General features: G+C 63.4%; 2 protein-coding genes across 3 annotated transcripts; one reads left to right on the top strand and one right to left on the bottom strand.

Annotated features, from left to right (window-relative positions):
- The first annotated feature begins 127 nt into the window (after positions 1–127).
- SHARPIN (SHANK associated RH domain interactor) lies at positions 128–16756 on the top strand. Of its 2 annotated transcripts, none has more exons than XM_049820186.1 (14): positions 128–423; positions 5400–5574; positions 6279–6389; positions 7581–7722; positions 9924–10014; positions 10313–10586; positions 11315–11445; positions 11628–11801; positions 15100–15260; positions 15405–15516; positions 15595–15774; positions 15887–15985; positions 16081–16224; positions 16372–16756. In XM_049820186.1, the coding sequence occupies exons 1-14, from the start codon at positions 199–201 to the stop codon at positions 16450–16452; spliced, it is 2100 nt and encodes a 699-aa protein (XP_049676143.1). In that variant the 5' UTR covers positions 128–198; the 3' UTR covers positions 16453–16756. The 2 variants fall into 2 exon arrangements, with proteins under 2 accessions (XP_049676143.1, XP_049676152.1); XM_049820195.1 differs by lacking the exon at positions 128–423 and adding an exon at positions 3298–4683.
- Positions 16757–16926: 170 nt separating this feature from the next.
- LOC126047110 (cytochrome c1, heme protein, mitochondrial) lies at positions 16927–18926 on the bottom strand. Its single transcript, XM_049820341.1, has 7 exons — positions 18696–18926; positions 18360–18562; positions 18157–18283; positions 17881–18038; positions 17571–17731; positions 17385–17485; positions 16927–17259 (listed from the first exon to the last, which is right to left on the bottom strand). The coding sequence occupies exons 1-7, from the start codon at positions 18900–18902 to the stop codon at positions 17155–17157; spliced, it is 1062 nt and encodes a 353-aa protein (XP_049676298.1). The 5' UTR covers positions 18903–18926; the 3' UTR covers positions 16927–17154.
- Positions 18927–18942: the final 16 nt, after the last annotated feature.

Raw genomic sequence — 18942 nt, forward strand, 5'->3', positions numbered from 1 at the left:
GGCGGGGCCCTGCGCTCGCAGGGGCGGGACGAGGGGCGGGGCGCTACTCCCGCGGGGGCGGGGCGAACGTGTTGGAGTGGGGGAGCGGAGGCGGACCGTCCGGTCCCGGAACGCTCGGACGCGGGGTCGCGTTTCCGGCCGGAGCGCGCGGCGGGCGGAAGTACCGGCGGAGGCGGAGGGAAGGCGGCGGCGGTGGCGATGGCTCTGCCCGGTGCCCCCGCCCCAGCCCCGGCCGCGGCCCCGGTGCCGCCGCCGCCGCCCACCGTGTTGATGGCGGTGCGGGCGGGGTTGGCGCAGCCCTCCCGCCTCCCGCCGCTCCCCGCCGCCGCCGCGCTCCGCCTGCAGCTCAGCGTCGAACCGGCGGCCGGCGGGCAGCGACGCTTCCGCCTCGGCCTGCGGCACCCGGAGGCGGCCGGCGGCGCGGTGAGACCTGGGGCGGGGGAGGCGACCCGGGGATGGGTTGGGGAGGTTGGCGGCAGCGAGGTACCGCTGCTGGGGCGGGGGGCGATCATTCTCCCCCCCCCCCTTCCCGTTCCCGGTACCGAAGAGCCGGCGGTGGGCTCTGCCCGCCTCCCGTTGTGGGGGGGGGGCCCTCCGGTGCGGCGACAGCCGGGTACTCCCTCCCCGGGCAGCGCTGCCGGGCCTGGCGGCTCGGGCCCACCGCCCGCAGCGGGTCTCTGCGGGGGGGGGGGGGGGGAGCTCGCCGAGGCTGTGCCCACCCCCACCGACCCTCTATAGGCCCCTGCCGGGGGCTGGGGGGGCTCCCTGTCCCTGCCCGGGGGCTGCCTGCACCCGCCCCCCCAGCCACCAAAACCCCACCGGTATCCGACCCCCCCCGTGCCCGCGGCAGGGGCCGTGGGGCAGCAGGAGGCTGGCGCGGGGGGGGGGGGTTCAGGTCCCGGCCGTGGTCCCAGCCGGTGTCTGCCCGACCAGGGCCCCCCAAATCCCACCGGTGAGGAGGGAACCGCGGCTGGTACTGGAGAAGAGTGGGGGGGCTTTGGGAAAGGCCTGAGCTGCTGACAGCCCCCCCCCCCCCTCCTGCCTGCCCCTGCCTGTACCGGCAGGGTTGTTTGGGGGAAGCTGGTTTCTGGGCAGCACCAGGGAGCTCAAGGGCTTCCAGCATTTTCGGTGTTGATCCCTTACACCGTGCCAGCACCGGGAGGTCCGGACAGCTGCCGGCTGAGGGGGTGCAGCACCGGGGGCGCAGCTGTGCTGCCCGCTTTGCCTGTGGGCAGCGTGTGCCAAGTGATGGTCAGCTTTTGGCAGCGGGCTAGTTCATACTCCATCTCTGTGGATGGACTGGCTGCTTGCTTTGCTGGGTGCTTAAGCTCAGGTGGGGAAAACAAAGGAGCTCCTCGGCGCGGGGTGCTTGCACTGTGCCTCCCCTCCTTGGATGCGGTCCCTGCTTGCTTCAGTTGCAGCACTAGTTCTGTGTCATTGGATCACAGAAGGGTTTGGGTGGGAAGGGACCTTAAAGATCATCTAGTTCCAACCCCCTTGCCGTGGCCAGGGACACATTCTGCTAGACCAGGTTGCTCAGAGCCCCGTCCAGCCTGGCCTTGAACACTGCCAGGGATGGGGCATCCACAGCCTCTCTGGGCAACCTGGGCCAGTGTTTCACCACCCTCAGTGTAAAAAATTTCTTCCTTATATCTAGTCTGAATCTCCCCTCTTTTAGTTTAAAACCATTACCCCTTGTCCTATCACTACAGGCCCTGCTAAAAAGTCTGTCCTCATCTTCCTTATAAGACCCCTTTAAGTACTGAAAGGCCACAGTAAGGTCTCCCCGGAGCCTTCTCTCCTCCAGGCTGAACAACCCCAACTCTCTCAGCCTTTCTCCATAGCAGAGGTGTTCCAGCCCTCGCACCATTCCCATGTCCCTCCTCTGGACCCGCTTCAACAGGTCCGTGTCTGTCTCGTACTGGGGACCCCAGAGCTGGACACAGTGCTCCAGGGGGTCTCACCAGAGCGGAGCAGAGGGGCAGAATCCCCTCCCTGGACCTGCTGGCCACGCTGCTCTGGATGCAGCCCAGGATACAGTTGGCTTTCTGGGGTGCGAGTGCACGTTGCCGGCTCATGTCCTGTTTGTCACCTACCCATGTCCCCCAGTCCTTCTCCTCAGGGCTGCTCCCCATCCATCCATCCCCCAGTCTGTGCTGGGACTGGGGCTTGTCCTGACCTATGTGCAGGACCTCGCACTTGGTCTTGTTGAACCTCATGAGCTTCACAGAGACCCACTCCAGCCTGCCCAGGTCCCCGTTTCAGGAGCAGAACCACTCCTGGCTGATTTCCACACCCCCCCCAATTTGCTCAGCCCTGGTGCTGGGTGCACGTGGGCTGAGACAGTTCCTCCTGCTGACTTGCTGAGGCTTGGCTGTCCTGCTGAGCCCTCAGTGCCTGCTGCCCTGCTCTCAGGGTGCCTTTCTTCTCCGTCCCCACTCTGGGTTCTGGTTTATGCTGGAAATGTTCCTCCTCCGAATCATTGCTCCTGGCACTGGGGGGGTACCCCGGAAGGTGGAGTGGAGGCAATGGTGCTGTTGGCTCTGATGAACACGCAAGGGCTACAGGGTGGAGTGGGGAGCTGCCTTTCCCCTGTGCTGCTCTCGCACCCAGTGCTCAATTCCCCCTCCGGTCCTGCGTGGTTCAAGGACGGCCATCGGTGCTCATCCTCGCAAGGGCCGGGGTCTCTTGGCTTCGCGTGGGGCAAGCTGGTTGGGGCTGCTCCTGGCAGCTCTGCCACGCAGTGGGGCATGCTGGCAGTGACTGGGCACAGCGCTGCCCTTTGTGTGGCTCGAGCCCTCTTAAATGCTGTGCTGTGTAAAACCCGCCTGGGGAGGTGACGGTGCTGCTGGGGAGGCAGCATGGGCCCCAGCTCGCGCTCCCCATCCTGTTATCGTTCCTCCCACCGTGACAAACACTGGCTGCTCAGCCATCACTGCGGGCACTCCTGTGGTTAGCTCAAACCTGGGTTTCGGTTTCTACAGGAGCACGGCGGGGCAGCAGCTTGTGCCTGCCGGAGTGGCATGAGGTTGCGTGCGAGGCTGCAGCTCAGCCTGAGAGGCAAGCGATGGGATGAGCTGAGAGGTAAAGGCAGTCGCTGGTGAGACTCCATGGAGTCTGGAGCTGATCCCCTCCTCTCCTCCTCCCCTCTCAAGGTCAAAGCGCTGCAGGGAGCGGTAACGCACAGCAGCCGAGCCGGCCTCCCTGCCGGACCGCGGCATTGAGCCCTTGGGAGATGCGTGCTGTCCACCACGGCAGCACCAGGCCAGCCCCGAATGGCAAATGGTGTCAGACCAGCTGCTCTGCCCGGCAGCTGACCTCAGGGTGGGCTGGCTGCTGGTACAAAACCCAGCGGTGCTGCGACTCCTCTCAGCCTCCGCTTGCCGTGGTAGCGTTCATACTGCAGTGTGCTGCCATCCGCCTGCCCTGGCCCGGTGTAACGGGAGGGCTCCAGTGCAGGATCCCTGCCCGGGATCCAGTCGGCAGGCAGCTTCCGTGGGGAAGAAGCCCAGGGCTGTCCACGTGGGAAGGGGATCAGTTCTTGGAATGGCCGGAGGAGCCTCTGCTGGTGCTGGGAGTTGCTCAACCCTCAGAGGGGAGGAGAAGGAGGGGGATGAAGTTGCGGGTCCAGTGTCCTCTCCTCTGGCGCAGCTCCAGAGGCTGGGGGTGAGAGGTTCTTTGTCCTCAGGAGAGGTTAAACAGCTGAAACCTCTTGCCTGAGCCCTGGGCTGGTCGCTCAGTGGCTCCCAGACTCGGCAAAGGTGGAAGATGAGCTGGCGGTGCCCGTTTGGCTGCAGGTGCCCATTTGGCTCTAGGTACCCATCACCAGTGCCTTCCCAGCCTGTGCAGCCCACCTCCCCGCTCCCACCGGTTCCCTGACCAGGGGGCGGGGGCTGCTCCTCTGGGTACCCCTTGGCACAATGGTGGGAGCTGGCTGCTCTGGCCACCCAGAAAATTGAAACCCTGTTTTCCTGGATGTTTTCCTAATGGATTGGAGCTGGAGGCAGCGGGCAGGGGTGTGAGGCCGTGGCTGACGTGCCTGTGCGTCAGGGACAGCTGTTTCTGAGTTGGAAGGTGGCCCTGGCGAAGGCACGTCCCCAGGCTCTGCTCTGTGGCTGAAAGGGCTCGGTTCCTCCCTCGCTTTGATTCCTTCCCCCCGGAGCATCCTTCCCGTGGGACATGGGTGCGGAGGACCCCTCAGAGCTGCTCTGGGGTCGGTTTTACTTTCCCAGCTGACAAGTCAAAGGGAAAGTTGCCCCCGGGGTGCGGGGGCTTTATATCAGCTCTCTTTTCTTCCTCCCCGCCGCCATTCCTGTAATTCTGGTGTTGGGACAGGGGACAGCAGGTCGAGGGGGACTTGGCAGGACTTTAAACTCAGACGAAGGGCAAGGAAACCAGCGGTTTCTCTCAAACTTCCTTCCACCCCCCCACTGCCCATGTCCCCGTACGGTGCAGGCAGCGCTTGCCAAGCTTCCTGCTCGCTGCCTGTGGGGTGCGGTGGCAGGTGGCTGCGCAGAGTCCTTCCCTGCGCCCCGGCTCCTCCCGAGCTGCCATTTTACCAGAAGCGGAATTGAAAGCTCTGGCGTGAAGCCAAGACCGGTGTCAGCCGGCGGGGAGGAGTGGGGCCCAGGCACCCTGAGGACAGCCGGGACTCTCCTGCGGAGGCTGGTCCTGCACCCCACGGTCGGTGGGGAGCTGGCAGAGCTTGTCTGCCGGTGGGAGGGGACACGGGGAAAGCTGAGCCCTGAGGTGCGTGGAGGGGGGAAGGATTTTCCTGTGGTTTGTAAAAGGGGAAAGGAACTGGCTTCCCCTGAAAGCTGCTGTCATGGCAGCCCGACTCGTCTTAGATGTCTCCCGCGCTTTGGTTTTGAGAGAGGGGAAGAGGCAAACAGGGGAGAAGGGGTGTGTTTATTTGTATGTGCACCCGGTGGAGATGGCTGTGCTGGTGCTGGGTGACCGGGGATCACCCAGCAGGTGCCAGGTCAGTGGCTGTGAGCAGGTCACAGCCCTTGGTATTCTGTGGTAGCCTCTGGCCGGGGTGGAGGACATGAGACTGCAGATCGCGGGGCAGCTGCCAAGCTGTGACGGGGCTTGGAGGCAGCCTTGGGCACAGAGGGTCAGCGTTTCGGACTGGGTTTGTGGTTTGGTGCATTTTGGGCCAGATTTGCGGTTCGGTGCCTGGGGACAGAGGGTTGCGCTTGGCTTGGTGTGTGTTTATGTCCACACTTATCTCATGCGAGACCATGGTGGAGGCAAAGAGAGGGACAGCCTGCGTCCCCAGGTCCTGGCTTGGACACCATGTCGGGGGGTTGTCCCCTTGCCTGGTGCACCGTCCACATGTGGCACGTCTTCAGCCTGGCTCCATCCTGGCGTGACACTCGTCCTTCTCCTTCCCCCAGAACGTGGCAGAATACGACCTCAAGGACATCTCGTACAAGGTGAGGAGCCCCACGTGCCATGAATTGATGGTCCTCGGCTCCTCAGACGAGCCCATGGTGTTTAACTTCGAGGAGGAGCGGGAGGCGCAGAAGTGGTGGACAATCGTGAGCAGCTCCTTGCGGGAGGTGCAGAAAGGTCAGTGTGGACAGGTGGCTGCCCGAGGGCTGGCAGGGACCTGGGGCATCTGCCTGCTGCTCAGAGGGGCTGCCAGGCTTTCCCCAGCTGGGAGACAAGGCTGGGACTGGTCCTGCTGTGAAATACCAGCTGCTTCTGGCTCCCCAAGTGCCAGGGCAGCATCTCAGCCCTCTCCTTCCCTGGGGCATTAATTCCTGCACACCTAGAGGGGGATGTTCAGAGGGTTCCTGTGTGCGTTGGAGCCTCCGAGGGAGTGGAGGAGACCCCAGGAGACAGGAGGTGGTCTGGGCAGTGACCGGGGAACAGGGGTGACTGGGCCAGCCCCACATGCTGGGAGGGAGCTGCTCGATTAAAGGGGAAGAAAGCAGCACTGGGAAGTTCTGGGTAGGTGGGGGAGTGTGGTGTATCTCTGCTGCCCTTACCCCAGCGGTCCTGGGAGCTCAGGGGAGCAGCGGCCAAAGGCTTTGCAGAGACGGTGGGCTGTTGCTGGTGCTGCTCTCTGTGCTCTGTCAGCCCTTGGGACATGGGTTAGGGTCACTGTTACCTTCTCCTCAAACAACCTTGCATAGCCCAGGGCTTCCCAGTGCATCTTTGCCCCGTGGTGTGAGTGTGGAGCTCCTTGGGGGGAGGACGGTTGGTGACAGTCACTGTTCAGGGTGGGGGGTGGCACTGCCTTGCCCTGATGTATTCCTGCATTCCCTCAGCCTCGGACAGCACGCTGGCATCCCAGGCCTCATCCCTGCCTGCAGCTGCCGGGGGCGTCTCTGCAGATCAGGATCCAGAGGCAGCTCTCTCCTTGGAGCTTTCTGAGAAAGGTATTTGAGGGGGAAAATTTCTTGGCTCTTTTGGTGTATCAGGAGTTGCCAACCATCCACGGGAGACAGGCTCAGACCCGGGTCCAGGTGCTCCCCTGGCCTGTGGCTGACAGCAAGCTCTTTTATCACAGAATCATTGAGGTTGGAAAAGACCTTTAAGATGATCAAGTCCAACTGTGAACCCAACACTGCCAAGTCCACCACTAAACCATGTCCCTAATTGCCACCTCTGTGCATCTTTTAAATACCTTCCAGGATGGTGACTCCACCACTTCCCTGGGAAGCCTGTTCCAATGCTTGGCAACCCTTTTGCTGAAGAAATTATTCCTAATATCCAATTTAAACCTCCCCTGGCGCAACTTGAGGCCATTTACTCTTGTTCTGTTGCTTGTTACTTGGGAGAAGAGACCAACTCCCATCTCGCTACAACCTCCTTTCAGGTATTTGTAGGGAGCGATAAGGTCTCCCCTGAGCCTCCTTTTCTCCAGGCTGAACAACCCCAGTTCCCTCAGCCACTCCTCATAAGACTTGTGCTTCAGACCCTTTGCCAGCTTCATTGCTTTGTTTTGGACATGCCCCAGCACCTCAATGTCTTTATCGTAGTGAGCGGCCCAAAACTGAAGGCAGTATTCAAGGTGCGGCCTCACCAGTGCCAAGTACAGGGGTTCCCTAGTCCTGCTGGCCACACAATTTCTGACACAAGCCAGGATGCTCTTGGCCTTTTTGACCACCTGTGAAACTCTGGTCCTGTGGGATAGCAGCTTGCCCCAAGGCTGGGCTGGGGGCTGTGTGTCCCAGGAGGTCACTGTGGGTAGTCAGGTCAGCCGAGCTGTGTGAGGAGGGACAGAACTAAGCTCCCAGCAGCCCCAGCAATTTTCCTCGGTGCTCTCAGCCGCACCTCTCCGGCAGCATAGCTGCTCTTCCTCCTGCCTCAGCTGCTGGCTGGCTGTGCAGCTAGTGTGTTTCCGAGGAGTCTCGTACAGAGCTTCTGCCACCCTTCAGCACTGTTTCCATGCTGAACTGAACCAGAATTGCTGTTTCTAGATGTGAGGCTGTGCCACATGCAGTCTCAGAGCCCTCTGGGTGCTGGCTTTGCCGGTGCTGCGGGTGGCAGTGGTTGTGCCGTGCCCCGGGGAGGGTGTTTGCAGACTGGCTGCCGTTTTATGGTTCTCCCTATCCATCCTGCTGCAGAGGACCTGGCGCTCCACCTCGCCCAGGCGATCGAGTACGGAGACGAGGAGGTGGCCTCGCAGTGTGCCGTGGCCCTGGCTCGCCAGCAAGCCACACTCAGTATCCTCTTGAAAGAGTCCAACTACCCCACGGACGATATCAGGTGAGTGCTTCTGACCATCATGTTCTTGGAGCCAACATGAGCATGCCTCCCATTCTTTAGCATCCCTACCTAGGCCCACAGGAAAATGACCTGCCCTGGATGGAGTCCTAGTCCTGTGCTGGGGCTCTGTGCTCCTCTGCAGGCAGCTGCCTGCTGTGCCATAAGCCTGGGGATGTCCTGCCCGCCCAGCCAGCACCTCCTCCCCTGCAGCTCTGCTGCTTTGCTGGACATTTGGGTCACTTGCCTCGTGTCTCTGGACTGTGTGGCCCTTGGGTCTGTCTTTTTTACGTCGTTTTGCCTGTAGCAGTGACGGTCCAGGGTGCTTGAGTGTCTGTCAGAGCCAGAACAGCCTCCTGCAACCCCTGCAGCAGAGCTGCTCCGTGAATTCCTCTGCCATCACTTGGGATCAGTCCTGGCAGGAGAAGGAAATGTGCAGCTCGTGCTGGGGAAGCCACAGCTTTCCTGGAGGAATGTGGTATCCTGGGATTTGTACTTCCCTAGCTCCTGGGAGGAAAGAGAGGGGGGAATACAGGAGCAGGGTATTGGATGCTACCAGAAAAGCCAGGAACCTGGAGGGTGAGCCAGTCCGGGCAGCAGCCGGCACAGCAAGGACCTGATCCTGTGGAGCCTTCAGGCTCTGCTCGAACAAAACTGTGCCCCTCTGCAGTGTGAAGGGACTGTCACCAGCTGCTGGGACAGCTTTCCCCCTGTCTGGGGGACCTGGGGACACCCCTCCATCAGCCTCCCTCCCTGCTGCTCTCTGCCTGGGGACAAAGAGCCTGCCTGCTCCAAAGAGTGCTGCCACCTGCTGTGCGGGTTTGTGAAAGGCCTCCAGGAAAGTTAAAACACCAATTTCTTATCAAGAGCGGTAGCCAGGAATAGACTGAGGGGATTCATGGGTAAACGTCAGTAATTGGGCAGAGTTGTGTCTCACAACTCTGTGAGCGCCCCGAAGGGGGTCGGTGACCCAAAGGGCAGGGCAGCCTGGCTGGCATGCTGTGCCAGGAATGCCAAAACGCTTCCAACAAACTTCCTTAAAAGCCTTCAAGAAGGAAAGCGATGTGCTGTGGAGCAGGAGGGAGCATCCTCCTTTGGACTGATGACCAGCCAAAAGGTGGGAGAGACAGGGCAGGAATAGAGCACTGTGTATTGCAGCAGAGAGCGCAGGCGTCTTCAGAGACAGGGCTGTTCCAGGGACACACAAATGACCTGGAAATGGTGGTAAGCTGTGAGGTCTGGACTTAGAGATGGGTCTTGTGGCTCTGAGCACTTGGACTTGATGCTGATAAACACGAAGGAAGGTAAATGGGGAAGACGCTGGTGGGCGTAAAACAGCAGGTGGCAATGCAGCAGACCTGGAAATGACCACGGGTGGTTCAGGTAAGGCCAGCGGCACTGTTCAACAAGACCTGCAGCGTTCAGGGTCCTTAGAAACAGGGGAGGGGACACATGAGAGAGCCCAGCGCTACCTGTGGGTTTCTGTCTTAATACTTGGGAAATCCAGCTTTGGCCCCTCTGTCTTGGCTAGAGGGAAGGAGTGGGATGATCGGAGGCATGAAACACCTTTGCAAGAGGAGAGCTTGAAAGGTTCGGACACTGGTCTGAAGGAGAGGCATCTGGGGGGGTGAGGGGGATCTGTAGGAGACGGGAGCAGAGAAGGGGAATGCTCATTCACATGGCTCAGGACAGGTGGACTAGGAGGCCCAGGGAAATTGGGAAGCACCAGATTGAAAGCAAGTGAAAGGAACTGTTTTTTCCTCACTGTATCTAAGTATGTGGTGGAAGTCATTGCCAAGGGTGTGTGTAGGCTGGCAGGACAAACAGGCTGGAATAGAGGATAAGCAAAACAGGGAGGGAGAACCAGCTTCCCTGTGAGCGTTAAACGGGACCTTCGGGGTGCAGCCCTCGGCAGGAGTGGGCCGGGAGCTGCTGCCAGAGGCAGGCAGGGTGAAGGCCAGGGGTTGCCTGTCCCGGTTTCCTGGGATGCAACGTACGGATCGCGGTTGGAAACCTGGTGTTAGACCTCGTGGGACTCCCCCACGGGGCACTGCCTGCGGCCTTGGCTCCGCAGCTGAGAGCATCATGCCTGGAGAGTGGCTGGTGCCGAGTGTGGTGCCGGGACCCCCCTGCCCCGGCAGCAGCACTGCCTTACTCCCGATCCCAGCAGCCCTCCTCTAACGGCATCCATATCTCTTCTCCAGCATGAAGGTCGGCGTGGAGGATGCGACATCTTCTGCAAGCATCACCATCAGGGTCCGTGCTCACACTACAATAGCAACGCTTAAGCAGCAGGTACGGAGCGGCACGAGCCTGACGCTGGGGGCCATGTGGCGTGAGCCCACCAACCTGGCTGGGAGACAGGCGCCCTTGGGGTCCCTTCAGCCCCCTTTTTAAATGCTTGTACCTGCGGTGTGGGAGCTGGGCTTTCCCACCCACTCCTCCGTCTTTGGAGCCAGCTCTCCACCGGTTCTCCTGGCTCGCTGACACTTGCCAGCATGGCAGTGGCCCCTGCCCGCGCCACAAAGCGGGGTGAGAAGCTGCAGGGAAGCTGTGGCTGTGGGCTCACCTCCAGGCTTCTCCGGCTGCCCAGGTCTTCCAGGATTATGGGTTCCACCCCTTGGTTCAGCGTTGGATCATCGGGCAGTGCCTGTGCGTGGATGAACGGACCGTTTCCTCCTATGGCATCCGCAAGGACGGTGACACCGCATTCCTCTACCTGCTCTCGGCGAAGATGGCCGAGCTCACCGAGCAGCGCTACGAGGAGGACCAGGCACAGGTCATGCTCAGCTCCACGTCCTCGCTGACTGATGCTGCTGGGGAAAGGCGCAAATACAACACCCTGCCCAACATGTCTCCAAAGAAAGGTCTGACTCTCCTCTGCTCTCCATGTGGCCACCAGTGGGGAGGGAAGCCCGGGTCTTGCCTGGCTCCAGCGCAAGGTGCCAGACCGGGTGTAGCAGCGGGGATGGGGACCCTGGCATCGGGGTGCTGCTGTGCCAGGGTGGGTGAGGACGTGTGGGATGCTGGGGGGGCTCTCTGGGCAGTACCTCCCTGGGCTGGAGGGCAGGGCGGTTGCTTAGGCTGCTGCACTGCTAGAAAAGGCTGAGCAGCTTCTCCAGGGTGGAGCAGAGCAGGGCTCTGGGGGCCGATACCCTCCGCCTTGGGAAGCCACCGCTTGCCTACACCCTCCGTGCTGCAGAGCATACAGCTCGGAAAGAGCCTTCATGGCCTTCCTGTTGTTTTTCCCTTTACCAAAAGCGGGGTGGTGAGGAGAGGTCCAGCATCCACACTGGGTGCTCCTCCTGTCACATGTCAGGGTCCTGTGCTGTGAGCCATTCGGTTCTGTGGCACCGGGAGCGGGCTCAGCACCATGGGCCAGCCCTGCTTGTGCTGACAGGCTGGGGCAGGGCTGGTCCTTGGGATCTGTGCTCGCTGCCGGTGGGCCAGCCTGGGAAGAGCAGCCTCTTCCCCGGAGAGGAGAGGGCCTCTCCACCCCGGCACAATTCAGTATGCTCTTGGCCTGGCCTGGATGCTTGGTCCTGTGCCAGTCCCTGGGCTTGTAACATACCCCTTCGCTGGCGTCGCTCTCCAGGCTGGGGGAATGAGGCCAGCAGGAAGATGGACATCGGTGAGATCAGCCAGCACTTGGACACACTGCAGATCGGCGACCTTTTCAGTGCCCAGCCAAAGCCTGCTGCCACAAGTCTGCCTTCGCCAGTGCCGGTACGTGGCCCACGGTGTGTCCTCCCCATCATCACCCTGCTCTGTCTGCCCCTGGTCCTCCCTTTCTCCCAGTCTGGGAGGTGCTGGGGAAGGGCACGTGCTCCCCCTGCATCCTACCCCCCTGCCTTCCCTCTCTCCAAAGCATTTTTCCCAGCCTCTGCATCTCTTGCATGTCCCCGCAGGCGGGCTGGTCGTGTCCAAAATGCACCTTCATCAACAAGCCCACGCGGCCGGGCTGCGAGATGTGCAGCACGGACCGTCCTGAAGACTACGTGGTCCCCGGCAGCTACAAGCCAGATGAGACAGAGCTGTGGAGGATGCAGCAGGAGCAGGAAGGGATCCTGCAGTACCAGCAGGTAAGGGGGCTCACTGTCCACCCCGGCGAGCCGCTGGGCTCCCCGCACCACTGCTTGAAGGCAGATCCATGGAGGATCAGGCATCGGCAGGGTTCGGAGGTGTCGCGGGCACATGGATCTGGCGCTGCTCTGGGAAACGGGCTGGGAAGGAGAGGCAGATACCCTGAGGGGCAGCACAGGGGGCTGTTGCAGCCCCCTTCTTTCCTCCGCCGAGGGGCAGCCACTGCCTGTCTGTGCGCCCCGGGGACAGGCAGAGGTGCTGCATCATGAGCACGTTGTCTTCTGGCTGTTAGAGGAGATCGCTGCTGTGGCAGGGATCTGACTGCTTTCGTTCGCCTGCGGCTGTGCAAAGGGCGGGTGGCGATGTGTGGCAGGGCAGGGATCTGTGACCCCGCGGGCAGAGCGTGGCAGGACATGGCACCCCAGTCTGGCAGGTCCTTCTTTCTCTCAGCTAACTGCGTAGCGAGGTGTGTGTCGTGTCGGCAGTCCTTTGCCAAGGCGCTGTTGGGCTGTGCTTTCTACTGTGTGCTGGAAGCCGTTTCCCACCTTGTAGAAACATGGCGGGGGGGGCTCCGATGGGACCTCCCACCCCCAGGGCTGTGGCTATGGGGGGAGTCTTGGCCCTGAGGTCGGGGTGCGCTACGGGACTTGGGGGGGCCTCTGGCTCAGCCACTGACCAAACCTTCTCTTCTTTCTTTTTTCTCTTGTGCCGGGATCCCACTAGGAAAAGGGAAGGAGAGAGGATGGCTCAGCTGCGCACTGCGTCCTGGGCTCGGGTTCCTTGGATGACTTCATCCACCTGTCCTCCGAATTCTGCTAGCCGCCCTGTGCCTGGCCCACCCGGACACCCCGTCCTGCCCCACCGGCCAGGGCCCGGTGCCCACCAGGACCTGGTGGCCCCCAGGCCGGCCCCCGCGTGCGCCCACCGGCTGCCGCCGGGCCACCCCCTTGCTCAGACCCTAGAGTTGATGCGGGAACTTTCTGCAGGAGAAGAGCCGGTGGGGTCCGGGCTCGGTCCCAAGCTGCTGGGGGACATGTGCCTCTTGCTCTGGGGGGCTCCAGGAGTGAGGGGCTGGCAGGGCAGGGATCACAGGACCAGCCCTGCGAGCGTGGCAGTTCCCAGGTTAACGGCATCCGGTGTGCTGCCTGTCCTGCCTGTGGTGCCAGCGGGAAGGGGGGCACATCCCAGCCCCGCAGGGTGCCTGGTGGGCTCCTCCCTGAGAGTAGCCATCGCTTGCTGTCCCAGTGCCGGGAGTTTTTCCTTCGCCTCCCCCTTCCTGGCCAGAGTCCCTGCTGTCGTCCGGCCCTTGGCCTTGCTGCTGCTCTGCCCTGCTTCCACCAGGCCCCTTGGGATCATGGTGGGGGGGATCTGAGCCCCCTCTGGGGTCGGGATGGTGTTGAGGTAAGCGTGGCCAGCCCCACTCTGCTGCCCTCCTGATGCCGTCGGTTTGTGAGGGCTTCAGGGAAGAGCCGGTGTGGCCGTAGGTTGGCACTGTCGGCACTGACGGTGCTCAGCCTGGGAGGTCTCGGAGGTTTGGGGTGCCATGCTGTGGGGGTCTCAGTCTCAGGACGGGCATGCTCAGGGGGTTTCTGAGGCTTGGGGTGCTGTGCTCTGGGGGTCTTAGGCTTGGGGGTTTCTTCTTTGCTCCGTAGGTGGAGGGGTGGCATCATGGCAAGGTGGTCTTGGAAGCTGGCCGAGGGTCGCCAGCAGCAGGGCTCAGCCCCGAGCCCCCCAGCCCCCCTTGCCTTGCAGGCACCAGCCCTCACTGGGGTGCTGGCCCTGTGGGACCCATAGGAATAGGTTTTGGGGGGTTGTTGGCTGAGGTGTGGCCCTGGGTTTGGGGATCCCTGGTGCCATGCTCTCCTTCCTGGCTGCCAAGAGCCCTGTGCTCCCCCGGGTCTGGCACCAGGACGGGCAGAGCCGCTCTGTCCAAACCAGCATCGGTGTGGGCCTAGCACAGCATACAGCCCTTGGCTGTGGTGCTCTGTGCCGCAGGTCCCTCTGGCTCCTGGAGCTGCTGGCACCCTGGGTGGCCAAAGATTTGGTAATTTGACGTTGCACTTTGCATTGGAGATCTCATCCTGCAGCCAGGCTTGTCCCAGTGGGGAGCTTTGCATCCCCCAGCCCAGGGTGGGGGGAAGGACGGGACCCTCGGTTTGGTGCTGTGGCTCCTTGGATTGTTGGATTGTGCCTCCCTGAAGTGGCTCTTGGGTGCCTGACGGTGCTGCAGGAGGGGCCGCGGATGGATTCCTTCCCTCATTAAAGCCTTATCCCACCAGCGTGGCTCTGCCATTTTCCTGTGCCAGGGGCAGGGTGGTCTGCTGCTGAAGGGGTGTTCATGCAACGAAATGGAAGAGAAGTCGGTGGGCGCTTCCTCACGGGGCTGCACAAGAGCAAGAGGCTGCCGAGCCATCCTGAGCAGCTCATGCCAAAGCTGGGCCTCGGTGCTGCACCTTCACGGCTGCCGCTTTGCCGGGGAGGGGGTGTGGGGTGGGACGGGGACCCTTGGCAAAGCACGGAGCTCTGTGTGGGTGATGCTTGGGAATGGGTTCATGACTGCGGTGATCATGAAGCACTGGCGTGGTGTGAAGTCTCACCAGTGCCCATGCTCTGGCAGACTTGGCTCCCCCAACCCCCTGCAGCCGGGGAGTGGGGGCCATGCTGCCTTCTGCACCGGCTTCAGCAACACACATAGACAGTCACAGGGTTTAAAATATGTTAAAGTGCCTCAGAAATGCCCACACTGGCCCTCCAGGGGCCGCTGGGACCCTGGCTGCTGCCAGGACTTGGTGCTCACGTCCCTCAGCTGCACAGGCACGAGGCTGTGCCGGGGAAATGCCGGAGTGGGGCTCAGTGCCGGGTCTGACCGCACACCTTGGGGTGTGGCAGCTGCTCCCTGCCTCTGCTTTCCTTTTCCTGGGGGGTGGGGGTGTCCCTGCAAATCCAGACCCGACTCCCTGAGCGTGGCCATTGCTCCTGGCTACCAAAGCTGTGGGGGACTCGGGACAAGTGGCCCCAGTCCTTTGGATGGTGGCCATGAGGGCTGTGAGAGGTGTGGAGTCAGGCCAACCTCCCTGATGATGCTTCCTCACTGCTGGTGGGGCTGTGCCGGCTCTCCTGGTAGCAGCCGTGCTCCCCGTGGGGCACAGCCAGAGATGTGCCCTTGGCTCCAGCTCAGGAGCTGGCCGCTGCAGGTGGCAAACGCTGGTCTTGGGCCTCTCTGCTGGGGCACCGAGCCCAGCTTGGGGGGCTGGTGGCGGTGCTGGGGGGCTGACCGGGGTTGTTCCTCGCCGGCAGGCGCTGGAGGCCGAGCGGCTGAAGAATTTCCAGCAGCTGCTGCAGCTGGAGGAGGAGGTTCTGGTGCCCAACCGGGAGGTGCTGGAGTGTCGCATCTGCTACCAGCGGGTTGCCCCAGGCGAAGGGGTGCTGCTGCGCGAGTGTCTGCACAACTTCTGCAGGTAACGCCTGACGGAGCTGCTTGTGGTCCCTGAGCCCCCCACCATTGTGGTGGCCAGTCCCAAGACCCCCCAGCCCCGTATTGTCGTGGTGACCAAGCCTGAGCCCCCCCCACCATCATGGTGACCAGGCACCTGTTCCCGCAGGGAGTGTCTGCGCCAGGTGATCAACTACAGCGAGGAGCCAGAGGTGGCCTGTCCCTTCCGCGACGACTCCTACGCCTGCAGCAGCCACCTCCAGGAGCGGGAGATCCGGGCGGTGAGCGCGTACCGGGTTGGTGCCGGTAGTGCCGGGATGGGGTGGGGGGCCGAATCCTGACCCTGCCTGTCTCCGCAGCTGGTGTCGCCGGAGGAGTACCGGCGGTTCCTGGAGAGGAGCCTGGTGCTGGCAGAGCGGCGCAGCCAAAACAGTTTCCACTGCAAGACCACCGACTGCCGGGGCTGGTGCATCTACGAGGATTCGGTCAACGAGTTTCGCTGCCCCATCTGCCAGGCCCTCAACTGCCTGCTCTGCAAGGTGAGCTGCTGCCGAACTGCTCCTTGCCCTCGGCATCACCCCCCCCACCACAGCAGAGGGGGCTCGGGGGGTTGGCAGCGGTGCTGAGCAGTGCCATCTCCCACCCCCGTAGGCCATCCACGAAGGGAAGAACTGCCGCCAATACCAGGATGACCTGCAGGTCCAGGCACAGAACGACTCAGCTGCTAGGCAGACTAACGACATGCTGCAGGTGGGAGTCCCGGCGGGGGACCGGTGGCCAGTGAGGCGGGCAGGGGGTTGCAGCGTGTCCCCCCCATCCCTCATGGCCACCTCCCCCACCACCAGACCCTGGTGCAGATCGGGGAAGCCATGCACTGCCCCACCTGCCTCATCATCGTCCAGAAGAAGGACGGCTGTGACTGGATCCGCTGCACCGTCTGCCAGACCGAGATCTGCTGGGTGACCAAGGGGCCGCGCTGGGGGCCCGGGGTGAGCAATCCTGGGGGGCAGGAGGGACCCACCCCCTCCCAGCATTCCCCGCATGTGGGGAGGGGGCCGGGTGAGCCTGTGGGCCCAGGAGCCCCACGGTGGGCTCCCACCCTAACCCTGACCTCAACCCTCTCTCCTCCCACCCAGGGTCCCGGGGACACCAGTGGTGGATGTCGGTGCAACGTCAACGGACAGAGGTGCCACCCCCGGTGCCAAAACTGCCACTGAGCCCCTGCTTGGCCTGGGGGGACCCACTGGAGGCAGCCAGGGCCAGCAGCCGCTCTCCTCACACTGAGGGCCGGCCCAGCGGGGCTCAGAGCTGGCACCGCGGCCGGAGCGGGGCCCAGAGACGCTTGCGGTCGCGGGGGAGAGCTATGTCCCACAGCCGGGAAAGGAGAGGATGGAACCGGGGTGGGGAGGTGCCGTGGGGCCCTGCGCTGGTGGGGAGCAGGTCTGGGGGGGCTGCATGGAGCCTCTGCCAGTAGCAGAGCCCCCACGGGGGGGAGCGCCACGTCCCGTCCCAATAAAGCCATCTGTGTGCCAGAGCCTTGCTGCCAGTGCTGCTGCAATGGTGGGGCCGTAACTCGCCCCCCATGAGATGGGGGCGACGGGGATCGGCCTTTCAATGAGCTCACGACCCAATCCTGAGGGAGCGGGGCTGGTGCAGGGAGAGCCGTGGCACAGGCAGACACCACGCCACGCTTTCTCCTTGAACAACCGAGATTTTTATTTCTGTGCCCCCAGCCCCCCCAGGCGCCAACCCCCCCCAAGGAGGGCGAGCAGTGGCGCCTGCGGGGACCAGGGGCGATGTTAAATAAGGAGGCGAGGTGGGGGCACGCGCTGCCAGCTGCGTGTCCCCCCCCCAGCCCAGGGGTTGTGCGTGGCCCAGGCGGTGCAGCCGGGGTGGGGGGTACCCCACTTTTCCCCCCCCTATTTGGGGGGCCGGTAAACCATTTTCCTGCTCTTCAGTACAGACCACTTGTGGCGCTTCATGTAGTAGAGAAGGGAGATGAGGAGCCCCGAGATCATCAGCATCTGGGGGGGAGGAAAGAGTTGAGCCCCCCGGAGCCACCACCCCGGTGCAGAGTGGGGGTTTGGGCACCGCTGCCCTCCCCAGATGCTCCCGCCACCCCCACTAGCCCCCAGGGCACGGCACCCACCTTCAAGCCCATCCGTTTGCGGTGGTCGTGCTCCGGCTCTGCCGCCCACCGCAGGAACGTGCAGACGTCCTTGGCGATCTGCGACATGGTGGCCGGGGTGCCTGGGGAGGAGCAGGGTGGGGACTGAGCACCCCGGGGACCGGCACCCCTACGGGACGGCACTGTGCTGCACCGAGCCCCTCTTACCGTCGTCGAATTCCAGGATTTCGTTGTAGATGGGGGGGGCCATGCCGATGGCCTGGCCTGGGAAGTAGGGGTTGTAGTGCAGCCCCTCCCGCAGCGTTACGCCGGCTGGGGGGTCGCAGTAGCCTGTGAGGAGGGAGAACACGTAGTCCTCTCCGCCGTGCCTGTGTTGGGGGGCGTAAAATCATCCCTGGGCATTGGAGACCCCCAGAGCAGCGGGTCTGGGGTTCTCCTCCCCTCAGCTGCTGGGGTGGGGGTCTGCCGGGACCCCGAGCTCCTTGAGGGTCCAGAACCCGCCATGGCATCCCCTTACCGGGCGTTGACGATGTAGCTGAGGTCAGGGGGCAGCGCCCCGTTGTTGGCGGCTCGCGCCGCCTCAGCGTTGGGGTAGGGTTTGGGGAAATAATCGGAGATCTTGCCAGGACGCGTGAACATCTCGCCGTTCTCATCGGGACCGTCCAGCACCTCTACCTGCGCCGGGAAGAACCCTGAGCCGGGACGCCGGGGTCACCGGCCACGGCGAGACGGTCCCCGGTGTGTGTGTGTGCGTGGTGGGGCGGGTCGGGCAGCGGGACGAAGACACCCTCACCTCCTCGGCCAACGCCTTGGCCTCCGCCTCGGTGTGGGTGACGCCGATGAGGTTGCGGAAGGCCAGGTACTCCATGCTGTGGCAGGCGGAACAGACCTGCTTGTACACCTGGAAACCGCGCCGCAGGCTGCAAGAGGAGGGAGACAAGACGGAGGTGACGGACCCCCTTCCCCCCCTCTCCCCGCCGGCGTCTCCCCCGTTACCTGCTGTGGTCGAGGGCTGACAGCGGTCCGCCGTGGCTCCAGGGGAAGCTGGGGGGGTGCATCTCCAACTCGCCGGCGGCGAGGGGCGAGCGGAGGGACAGGGCCAGAGCCAGGCCGCCCCCCCCCGCCGCCGCCAGCAGCCCCAGCGCCGAGAGGGCGGCCTTCCCCCCGCGCCAGCGGCCGCCGAAGGACGACATGGCGGCCTGGGCAGGGGAGAAACGGGGAAGGGGGAAGAAGGGGGGGGGGGGTACAGCCGTCAGGGACCGGGGACGCCGGGCAGGGACTCGGGGCCCCCCCCGTTCCCCTCCCGGTGACCTTCGCGGAGCCGGGGCTCACCGGGGCGGGCGCCGTCCGGACCCGCGGCAGGAGGAGGCGGCCGTAGGGCCGCAGCGGGAGGCTCCGCACCGCCGTCACCGCCGCCATCGCCGTCCCGTTCTTCCCGGCGGCCGCCGCGCCCGCCGAGGTCGAGGGGGACGCTGGACCGGACCGCCCCGGACGTGGCGTACGCGCCCTGACGTCACCCGCCAGCGGAAGCGACGTCATACACCCGCTCCCCCAATTTCACATTTCCCCCCCCCCCCCC

This window comes from Accipiter gentilis, chromosome 2 (assembly GCF_929443795.1).
Source record: "Accipiter gentilis chromosome 2, bAccGen1.1, whole genome shotgun sequence".
In the NCBI taxonomy this organism is placed as follows: Eukaryota; Metazoa; Chordata; class Aves; order Accipitriformes; family Accipitridae; genus Astur; species Astur gentilis.

Bases quoted from the DNA above. Each gene is read 5' to 3' on its own strand.
- SHARPIN (XM_049820186.1), top strand. From the start codon at position 199: ATGGCTCTGCCCGGTGCCCCCGCCCCAGCCCCGGCCGCGGCCCCGGTG. The intron at 10,587-11,314 runs GTCTGACTCTCC...GTCGCTCTCCAG, and splicing joins CAACATGTCTCCAAAGAAAG to GCTGGGGGAATGAGGCCAGC. The intron at 15,261-15,404 runs GTAACGCCTGAC...CTGTTCCCGCAG, and splicing joins TGTCTGCACAACTTCTGCAG to GGAGTGTCTGCGCCAGGTGA.
- LOC126047110 (XM_049820341.1), bottom strand. From the start codon at position 18,902: ATGACGTCGCTTCCGCTGGCGGGTGACGTCAGGGCGCGTACGCCACGT. The intron at 18,563-18,695 runs GTGAGCCCCGGC...TCCCCTGCCCAG, and splicing joins TCCGGACGGCGCCCGCCCCG to GCCGCCATGTCGTCCTTCGG. The intron at 18,284-18,359 runs GTAACGGGGGAG...CTCCTCTTGCAG, and splicing joins TCAGCCCTCGACCACAGCAG to CCTGCGGCGCGGTTTCCAGG.